The 9,872-nt window shown below is 38.0% G+C and overlaps 2 protein-coding genes across 2 annotated transcripts; one reads left to right on the forward strand and one right to left on the reverse strand.

Moving 5' to 3' along the window:
- Positions 1-679: 679 nt before the first annotated feature.
- On the reverse strand, positions 680-1,553 carry LOC111478112 (probable transcription repressor OFP9). The gene has a single exon (XM_023122217.1). The coding sequence runs from the start codon at positions 1,388-1,390 to the stop codon at positions 905-907; it is 486 nt and encodes a 161-aa protein (XP_022977985.1). The 5' UTR covers positions 1,391-1,553; the 3' UTR covers positions 680-904.
- A 2,702-nt stretch (positions 1,554-4,255) lies between these two features.
- Positions 4,256-9,667, forward strand: LOC111478001 (pyrophosphate--fructose 6-phosphate 1-phosphotransferase subunit beta). The gene is made up of 16 exons (XM_023122045.1): positions 4,256-4,539; positions 4,903-5,064; positions 5,183-5,304; positions 5,555-5,608; positions 5,712-5,818; positions 5,965-6,070; positions 6,397-6,460; positions 6,910-6,998; positions 7,222-7,353; positions 7,462-7,632; positions 7,720-7,835; positions 7,985-8,096; positions 8,244-8,328; positions 8,809-8,853; positions 8,994-9,062; positions 9,302-9,667. Exons 1-16 carry the CDS (start codon positions 4,347-4,349, stop codon positions 9,376-9,378), a joined length of 1,704 nt encoding a protein of 567 aa, XP_022977813.1. The 5' UTR covers positions 4,256-4,346; the 3' UTR covers positions 9,379-9,667.
- Positions 9,668-9,872: the final 205 nt, after the last annotated feature.

Genomic DNA, 9,872 nt, shown 5'->3' on the forward strand with positions numbered 1-9,872 from the left:
TTAAAATATTTCACAAAGAAACTCATTTGTTCATTATTGCATCCAAGAGGGAGGTACTTGAAATTTATGTTCTATAGTTATTGAGTGATGAACAAATTATAGAATTCTACAACCAACCATAACTTACTACATTGATCGGAGATGGGAACGAGTGCCAACGAAGACATTGACTCCTAAAATAGGTGGATTGTGAGATCTCACATCGATTAAGGAGAGGAACGAGGGCCAACTAGGACATTGAGTCTTGAAGGGAATAGACTGTGAGATCCCATATCGATTGGAGAGGGGAACTAGTGCCAACAAGGACGCTGGGCTCTGAAGGGAGTGGATCGTGAGAAGAATGAACATTTTTTTTATAAGGGAGTAGAAACCTATCCCTTGACAACACGTTTTAAAAACTTTGAAAGAAAGTCTAAAAGAGCCTTAAAGAGGACAATATCTGTAAGCATAGGCTTTGACGATTATATACTCATTTGGAACAATCTACCGGTTTGATCATTTGCTACGGGTTCTTTATGGATCCAAAAAGAGACACCTTTCATTACCCACAACGCCATGCACAAAATGGTGCTTTGATTCTTGGCGATTAAGTTCATCAATGAAGCCAATTGGGTAAAACTCTGTTTTTTCAATGAATTACACGAGGCATTGAAGTGGGTTTTGGATTGTTATAATCAAGTCACATCAATTTGCTTTGATTTTCTCTGTTTTAACGAGAGAACTACAACAAAGGAGCATTATAATCCACCCATTAAAAGACCATTGATAGGCACATACACAATCAGTCCAGAACTTTCCATTTTTCCCATCAAAATTCTGTACTCTCTCTCTGAGTTCTTGCTATCTTGTTTCTGGGAATTTAAAGAAGCAAGACTAAACATGTGAAAAGAACGCTGAAATGTTCCTACAAATGGCGTTTACAAGCCAAGAACAGATGGCTACAAACCTCATGGAATACCTCTAAGATGACGCCATGGCACTCATCTGAGTTCATGGAGATATAATAGTTCAACAGGCTACGTAGATCCTTTGGCTCCTCAATTCGGTTGGCCAAAATCATTTCCATCATCGAAACTCTAAAGTCCTCTCTGGGGTCGTCAGAGCATTTCTCCCTCGCCACCATTACAACAAATTTGGTGTCTTCACTTCTCTGTTTCCTTCTTTCTTTACTCTGCCTCATCTCTCGATTTTCCCTTATCATTTGGTCGAGCCTCTCCTGAACCATGGCGTGGGCTATGCCGGAGACCGACGGGAATCTCTCAGAGCTGAGGCTTTCTACTTCTTCTGAAGATGAAAAACTCAACCTGCAATTACAACTGCATCCACAGCACAAGGCCCTGAAGGCTCTCTGTTCTTGCTGATGCCGTTGGGTTGAGGCCACTGCTTTCATTCTCGGTGCTTTGAAGGGAATTTGGAGGCCAAAATAATCATTTATGCACAATTGGCAAAGTGGGTCTTGTTTTTTGGATTTAGAATGGTTCAAGTTGCGGTTATCGAAGAGAAGGGGATAGAAGAGGGAGGGAACAAGAATTGGGGGAAGCAATGATGATGCCTGAGTAGACCTCTAATAATTTGCTTTAGAGGGAATCATGAAACTAGCAAGCTTTTTTCTTTTCTTTGCAAACTGTTCAGTGCATCAATGGCGTCTGGGTGATGTCGATTTTGCCAAGTCTCTTAGTTTCGATTTAAGAATTGATATTGAGATATCCACATTTGTGGCATGGGAGGGATCTTTTGATTATTATAAAAGAGGGGAGATTTCTAAGCTTTTTAAAAGAAGGTTTTGGGTTGGCTGGCTTCACATGCCTTCTAACTACCAAGCTTCTAGTAGAGCACTTGATGAATTGTGATGAAAAGAACTGAGAATGAAGTACAAAAGTGAGGGCGATTCCCGAGATATGAACAGGTGGAATTGGTTCTTCCCCAGAAAAGTATGCATAAAAGTGAGTTAATGATCTACTGCGTTTAAGTTCTGCGATGAACTGTGAAGTCGTGAGAGCTGCGATCCTCATAAAGAACATAGACCTAAAAGAGGAATGTGGGCAAAATCTGAGTCAGGATTGTATACAGCTGGTGGGAATCTCTTTCCCTAAATGTCGTGTTTTTGGCTCTCATGTTTTACCACATCAACGTGAATTGTTGTGAAGCTCAATCAACACATCACGTTTTTGTTATAATTATCCTAAACACTAAACCACCACCATCACAACATAGATAGATGGATAGCATGGTTAACCGAAGTATTCTCCGATCTTGAGTTTATAAGTAATGAACCCTATTTCTATTGAAATGAAACATGAAAGAGAAAACAAAAGTAAAGTCATATGAGCTCATGCTCAGAGTGGACAATATCATATTATTGTAAATATTAGTAGTTTCTAACATGGTATTAAAGTCACCCTCTTAATGACTTTTAGTCATGCTAATAGAATCATTACTTGTCTAACTAAGAAGTGTAGAATAAAGAGAGTACTTTGTTTGAGGGCTCAAGAAATAGTGTCAAACCTTGACTAAGGGGGCTGTTTGAGTGGTCCAAAAATGGAGGGGCAAGAGGAGGCGCTGTGCTATACTTTGTCGTGGGGAGGATTATTGAGAATTATTGAGAGGAATACCCATTGAATTTTACTCGACTGTCTACGGCTCCATTGCATGTGCTTGGGGTATAAGTTTTGTATAAATGTATCGCCATCCTATTAAGTATTTTGATTTGATCTATGGACAGCATCGTTGTGGTAAAGGTCGTAATGCCAGAGGAATCATTACCGCAGGGCATAGAGGGGGAGGTCACAAGCGTCTATACCGTAAAATCGATTTTCGACGAAATGAAAAAGACATATATGGTAGAATCGTAACCATAGAAAATGACTCTAATCAAAATGCATACATTTGTCTCATACACTATGGGGATGGTGAGAAAAGATATCTTTTACATCCCAGAGGGGCTATAATTGGAGATATCATTGTTTCTGTTACAGAAGTTCCTATAAAAATGGGAAATGCCCTACCTTTGAGTGCTGTTTGAACTATTGATTTACGTATTTGGAAGTAACCAATTAGGTTTAGGACGAAACCTAGAAATCGATCACCGATCCAATTTGAGTACCTCAACAGAATAGACCTCAATAGAAAACTGAAGAGTAACGACAACAAGTGATTGAGTTCAGTTGTTTCTCATATAAAATTATCGACTCTAGAGATATAGTAATATGGAGAATACTAAATTGTTTCAAGCACCGACAGAACCAGAAGCGTCCCTTGTTTCAAAGAGAGGAGGACGGGTTATTCACATTTCATTTGATGGTCAGAGGCAAATTGAAAGCTAAACAGTGGTAATTCAAAGGATTCCCGAGGGGAAAAATAGAAATGTCTCCTACGTTACCCGTAATATGTAGAAGTATCGACGTAATTTCATAGAACATAAGCAAGATGAAGGAACGGGAAGACCTAGGATGTAGAAGATCATAACATGAGTGATTCGGGGGATTTGGATTCCTATATATCTACTCATGTGGTACTTCATTGGACGATATATATAAGATCCATATGTATAGATATCATCATCTACATCCAGAAAGCCGTATGCTTTGAAAGAAGCTTGTACAGTTTGGGAAGGGGTTTTGATGGATCAAAAAGAAGAATGTAAAAGAGAGAAAATCGGCCACATTAAAATTACTTTATAGGGAGGTCCGTTTGATATCCAAAAATTGCTCAGCAACAGTCGGACAAGTGGGAATGCTGAGGTAAACCTATTATTATTATTATTATTATTTGAAATTTTTTCTAAGTTATGATATCCAGTAACAAAATTGATTACGAAATCGTTTGGAAGTTGCTTCGTGAATCTGGATCATCCTAACAACGAAGTTGCAAGGGTATGCTCTTAACGCCTTCAAATGGAAATGAAGTGGCAAATTGGTTGCATGGCCACGCCCGACAAGGTCAAGCTACACATTCAGAAACCTGGCTTGAACTAGGAGATTGTCCACTCTCAGGCCCAGCTCTAGAAGCATTTTAAATGGGCCTATTATGGGCTTTCTTGAGACTTGGGCCGAGAAAGCCGGGCCTCCGCACCTCTGGGGACGCAACCCACAGAATCAAATTCGTTACCCTAAGCCAGCACCAGGTATTTCTTAATTCAACCTATAACCGAACCACACAAAAGTAAAGTGTCCAGGTTGAAAGACTGTTTTACCCTTCTTCAGTCGTGTTTCAGTTCGGTATTGGAATGGCCAGTCCGGACAATTTCCTATATTTTAGGCGTTGAACACGAAGTGTTAAGAGTATCGTAGTCTCTCAGTCTCTCGCCCCCATCAGTTTCCCTAGTGATCGTGCTTGCTCTAGTTACAATGTCGATTTCTTTCATCTCCAACGGTGAAGCCGCCGTCAGATCGAATCATGCGCCGGTGACTGGACGAGTTTCCTCAGTGTATAGCGAAGTCCAGTCCAGTCGTATCGACCACAATCTGCCTCTGCCTTCTGTTCTCAGAAGTTCCTTTACTATCGTCGATGGACCCCCTAGCTCTGCTGCTGGCAATCCAGGTACTCTGTTCTATTGGATACTCACGGGATCTATGTATATGTCACTGTTGGTTGATCTTATGGTGTTTATTCCTTTCGATCTGGAAATGAGTTTTTTCTTATTCATTTTCAGCATTTCTAATTGTCTTTTCGTTTTTATTCCACTGAAAGGGAACAAAAATCATGGAAGCAGTTGCTTAGGCTTTAGAGTTCAAGTTCACTTCGTTCATATTTTTGTGATTGTTTCTGATCTCACAGATCTTACGTGAATTCTCGCGATATAAGTCTTGTATATTCTTCCATAATTCGATTAGGTGCATGAGTCTGGACGAGGGATTTGAATTTAGTTGTTTCATTGTTTTTATTTACGTTTGTTTTATCCAGACGAGATAGCCAAGCTATTTCCCAATCTTTTCGGCCAGCCGTCGGCAAAATTGGTGCCAAGCGATTCCAACAAAGTTCAACCGGACAAGAAGTTAAAGATTGGTGTCGTGTTGTCTGGAGGCCAGGCCCCCGGAGGACATAATGTGATTTCTGGAATTTTTGGTAATTATTATTTTTCATTTAACGAATTAATTCCGATAAAAATACGCGTCAATCTACTTCGAACTATATGTCATTTATTCTTTGGGTTTTAGTGATTTTAAATCTGTTTTGGCGATAGATTACTTGCAGGATCACGTCAAAAGCAGTGTATTGTATGGCTTCAGGGGTGGCCCTGCCGGGATTATGAAATGTAAATATGTGGAACTGACTTCCGAATATATTTATCCATACAGAAATCAGGTAAACTTTTACAGATCTTCACAACTGGAAACTTTTAAATGCTTCTAATGGCGTTGACTTCTAGTGGATTTCTATACTCTAACGTACTTGCTAAATTTAAACTTGGTCATCATATGCCATGTGTTACTATGTAAAACTATGAGTTAGCTGATGCATGGGCATAATTAATGATGACTATTGGTAAAGAGAAAAGGGATTATTTGTGTCAAATAAATTAATAATGGTTTCTTTGTTTTCGAGTTCTTTTCAGGGTGGGTTTGATATGATATGTAGTGGGAGGGACAAGATTGAAACTCCTGAGCAGGTGAGCCTCTCTTTTGCCTCTCAAGAGTGCGACATTATGTCAAAGTGACTTGGATTTGTTAGGATAGATATATGAACTTAGTTGAGTGGGCTTCATTTTTCAGTTCAAACAAGCTGAAGAAACAGCAAAAAAGCTTGATTTGGATGGGATTGTTGTGATCGGTGGAGATGATTCCAATACAAATGCCTGCCTTCTTGCTGAAAACTTCAGGTGTGAAAGAAGATAATGCATCGGGAGCTTGTCTCCTTAAAACAGCATTGGCGGACTGCTCTATTTGACAAAGTTTCCTTTTTTGTACATTGTTTTAGTTTTTCCTATTGTATGTGTTGTGAAATAATCTCTTTTCTTCTGTTCAGGGGTAAAAATTTGAAGACCAGGGTAATTGGTTGCCCCAAAACAATTGATGGAGATCTAAAATGCAAGGAGGTGCCCACAAGTTTCGGATTTGATACAGCTTGCAGGGTAACTAAACCATTTCTTTTGCTGAATTCTTAGCCTGCGGCTAATGCTTTTTATGTAAAATGGCATCCTTCTATGATTGTTCTAATGTTTTTTTCAAGTTTTTTCTCGCTGTGAAAGTAAATATTAGTATCTTAGATTATTTCTGAAGTCTTTCCACCGTTTCATCAAACATATGATTTATTGTGAAGTTGAGATATTTATAATTCATATCACTTGCAGAGAGAAGATAATTGTTTTGTCTGGGTTTTATAGTTTTCCTATATTGGATTGGCATTATATTTGTTCATGTACTACTACTAAAGAAGTTCATGTTTCTAATGTGGCAGATATATGCGGAAATGATTGGTAATGTCATGGTAGATGCTAGATCAACTGGAAAATATTATCATTGTAAGTAAACAAGTATTGAAGTTAATATCCATGGTACTATCATTCATCATATCACGGTATTGTGCCACCAAGAAAATCAGTTTTGTCTGTTTGGGGCAGTGATTTATTCCATGGCTAAAAGCAGCTCTGAATGAATTAAAATAATAATTCCATGATATCACCTTCCTGATACTGTAATTTTATACTAGCTTTGTAGTCCTTCCAAAACAGTAAGTTACTCATCTATCTTCACCAACTGGATTAAATGGTTTTTTTTTCATCTATGCATAGTGCATATTTGTTTTTACCAGCTGTTAGTTTGTTTGATGCATCAAGAAAGAGGCATATATCAGGTTCCATTCAAGAACATATTCTAGGTGCTGACATGCGGTTGCATGCATGTGGATTATTGATATGTTACTACTTTGTTTGGTTTCTCATAGCATATTATTTGATATGTGAATCTGCAGTTGTCCGGCTTATGGGGCGTGCTGCTTCACACATCACCTTAGAGTGTGCTTTGCAGACTCATCCAAACATTACTATTATCGGGGAAGAGGTACGCTCAACTATTGATCAGCTGCATTTTTAGTATCTTAGATTTTTTTTTTTTTTTTTTGAGGAATGAGAATAAGGTTTTATTATCTACGGTGTCTTAACATTCTCTCCTCACTCAATGCAAGTATTTCTAAATGCTTGACTTCTGACATCTTTTAACATGCCTTTTAAGACATTTATAAATTTTGACGGTGTACATAACTCTAGGATTTCTTTTGTTATAGGTTTCTGCTCAAAAGCAAACGCTGAAAAGTGTTACAGATTACATTGTTGATGTAGTCTGCAAACGTGCAGAACTTGGTTATAACTATGGTGTTATACTTATTCCTGAAGGTTTGATTGACTTCATCCCGGAGGTATTTTTCTTGCTCGTAAAATCTGTAGTTGCTGTCTTCTTATCCTCAATTCCTCATTCTTGGCTGTGTGCTTAATGAAACTAAATGTTGTTCTTGAATGCCTTACAGGTACAGCAACTTATTTCAGAGCTAAATGAAATTCTGGCCCATGATATAGTTGATGATGAAGGATTATGGAAAAGGAAACTCACTAGTCAATCTCTTGAACTTTTTGAGTTTTTACCTCAAGCGATCCAAGAACAGTTGATGCTTGAAAGAGACCCACATGGAAATGTTCAGGTAGATATCTTATTTTGCTGTTTTTTGAGGTGATCCGTAGGTGTTATTGTTGGTTAGAGATGATACTTTTCTTCTTTTCTTGTTTAGGTGGCTAGAATAGAAACAGAGAAAATGCTTATTCAGATGGTTGAGACGGAGTTGGAGAAAAGGAAGAATGAAGGTGCATACAAAGCTCAATTTAAAGGACAATCTCACTTTTTTGGGTGAGAATTCTTCTATTTATTTGAGAACTGCAGTTCTCTTTCATCCTCTATTCCTCTCTCTTTCTTTTATTGGAGTTCCACAGCAACATTTGGGGGTCGAGGGAAAATGAAATTATTGCATTAACCCCTTACATAATTTCAACTTGCAGCTATGAAGGGAGATGTGGTCTACCAACCAATTTCGATTCCACTTACTGCTATGCATTGGGTTATGGTGCTGGAGCTCTCCTGCAGAGTGGAAAAACTGGATTGATTTCATCTGTCTGTCCTGTTCTCTTCACATTTACCATCAATCTCTCTGCAAACACTTCAATCAAATATCAATTTCCTGTTATTCCTATGCTTTTTTTGCATTGTGTTTCCTCAATAAGTTGGTAAATCTTTGTGCATATTCCGTGTATCTGCCAGGTGGGGAATTTGGCTGCTCCTGTTGAAGAATGGACCGTTGGTGGGACTGCATTGACTTCATTAATGGATGTGGAAAGGAGACATGGTAGACTAGCTATCTTTATTACACTCGATTGCCTCTCATGCATGGTCTTAATTTTAGTTTCTTCTTCTTGAGGCCCTTTTCCCCCTCTTCTGCACGCTCCCCAAATTTGTTACCAAATGTATAGCGGTAGCTATATATATACAGGCCAAACATGAACTAAATACTTCTGGGTAGCTGTGATCTGCCAGGTATAAATTTGAACTTTAAATGATCGGTGTGGTGTAATTTGTTCTGCCGCTTGCAACTTCAAATAACAGTAATGATACGTAAGCTCCAGGGAAGAAAGGCTAATGAAAAAATGGTGTATTTGTGTGTAATTGGTTTCTTTTTGGTTTGTGATAACTTCGTTGTTTGGGGAGTGGCTTTTAGCTTTTTCCAAAGCGTTCTTGAATCCTAGTCTTGAATGTTCTTAGCCGTTACGTTAAAATGATGTTATTTTCGTGTTCTTGTATTGTTACTAAAGTTGTAATTTTGTGACAGGCAAGTTTAAACCTGTGATTAAGAAGGCAATGGTCGAGCTTGATGGTAAGAACTGAAAGAACGCATTGTTATCTTTGTGTAATATTTACTATATTAGTGGCATCCTGTTGTCATACTGATGAATCACTTCCATGAACTTATCTGCGTATTACAACTAAGTTTATGTTTGATTTATGAATTATCAGGTGCCCCTTTCAAGAAGTTTGCGTCATTGAGGGATGAGTGGGCATTCAACAACCGATACATCAGTCCTGGTTAGGAAACATTCATTCTATTTATTTCTGGTTGCCTGTCCGCCCTTTAACAAACCAGAATAATTTTCTTCTTGTCATCTTCCTCTGCCGGCTGCCATTTAATTTGTTTTTGCCTCTGAATTTGCTAATATTTAAATGTGGATATTGTAAAAAAAAATGTCAATAATGTAATACCTCAAAGCAGAGGAGCGTGCACTGCTTCGATTAAATTGTGAAATTCTTCCTTATCGGAATTGCAGGTCCTATTCAATTCGTGGGTCCTGCATCAAATGCTATTAACCATACTCTCCTGCTGGAACTTGGAGCTGAAGCTTAAAGTCAACTCCTTGATGTAGTTTTGTTTCTAAATTTATTTCTTGAGGAAGCTTTTCTGCCTTTGATGGCCTTTTTGTGTGAAATTCTGGAACCAGTTTTCGTCAACAACATGAGGACGCCTTCAATTATGTAATAGCTCACAATCATGGAGATGGTAAACTTCAGCTTGATTAGCATTGCTCTCAGTGGCGTAAGATGTTAAAATAGCCACTGTTTTACGGAATAATATTAGTTGGTTTAGTTTGATGGGAACTAATTCTTTCTGACCCTTAAAGAATTTTGAAGGATAAGGTTGTCCAAGAACCAAAAGTTAAAATGTCCAAGACTATTTGAATACGACTGCACAACAGTTCAAATAATGGAAATCGTGGAACCTTTTGAATAAAATGATTCGACTTCTCACTTTATGATGGAAGAAGTATGAGATGACAAGATTTCAAGTGTTTTTTTTTTTTTTTTTTTTTTTTTTTTTTTTTTTTTTTTTTTTTTTTTTTT

The sequence above is a fragment of the Cucurbita maxima genome, unplaced genomic scaffold, assembly GCF_002738345.1.
Source record: "Cucurbita maxima cultivar Rimu unplaced genomic scaffold, Cmax_1.0 Cma_Scf00004, whole genome shotgun sequence".
Lineage (NCBI taxonomy): Eukaryota > Viridiplantae > Streptophyta > Magnoliopsida > Cucurbitales > Cucurbitaceae > Cucurbita > Cucurbita maxima.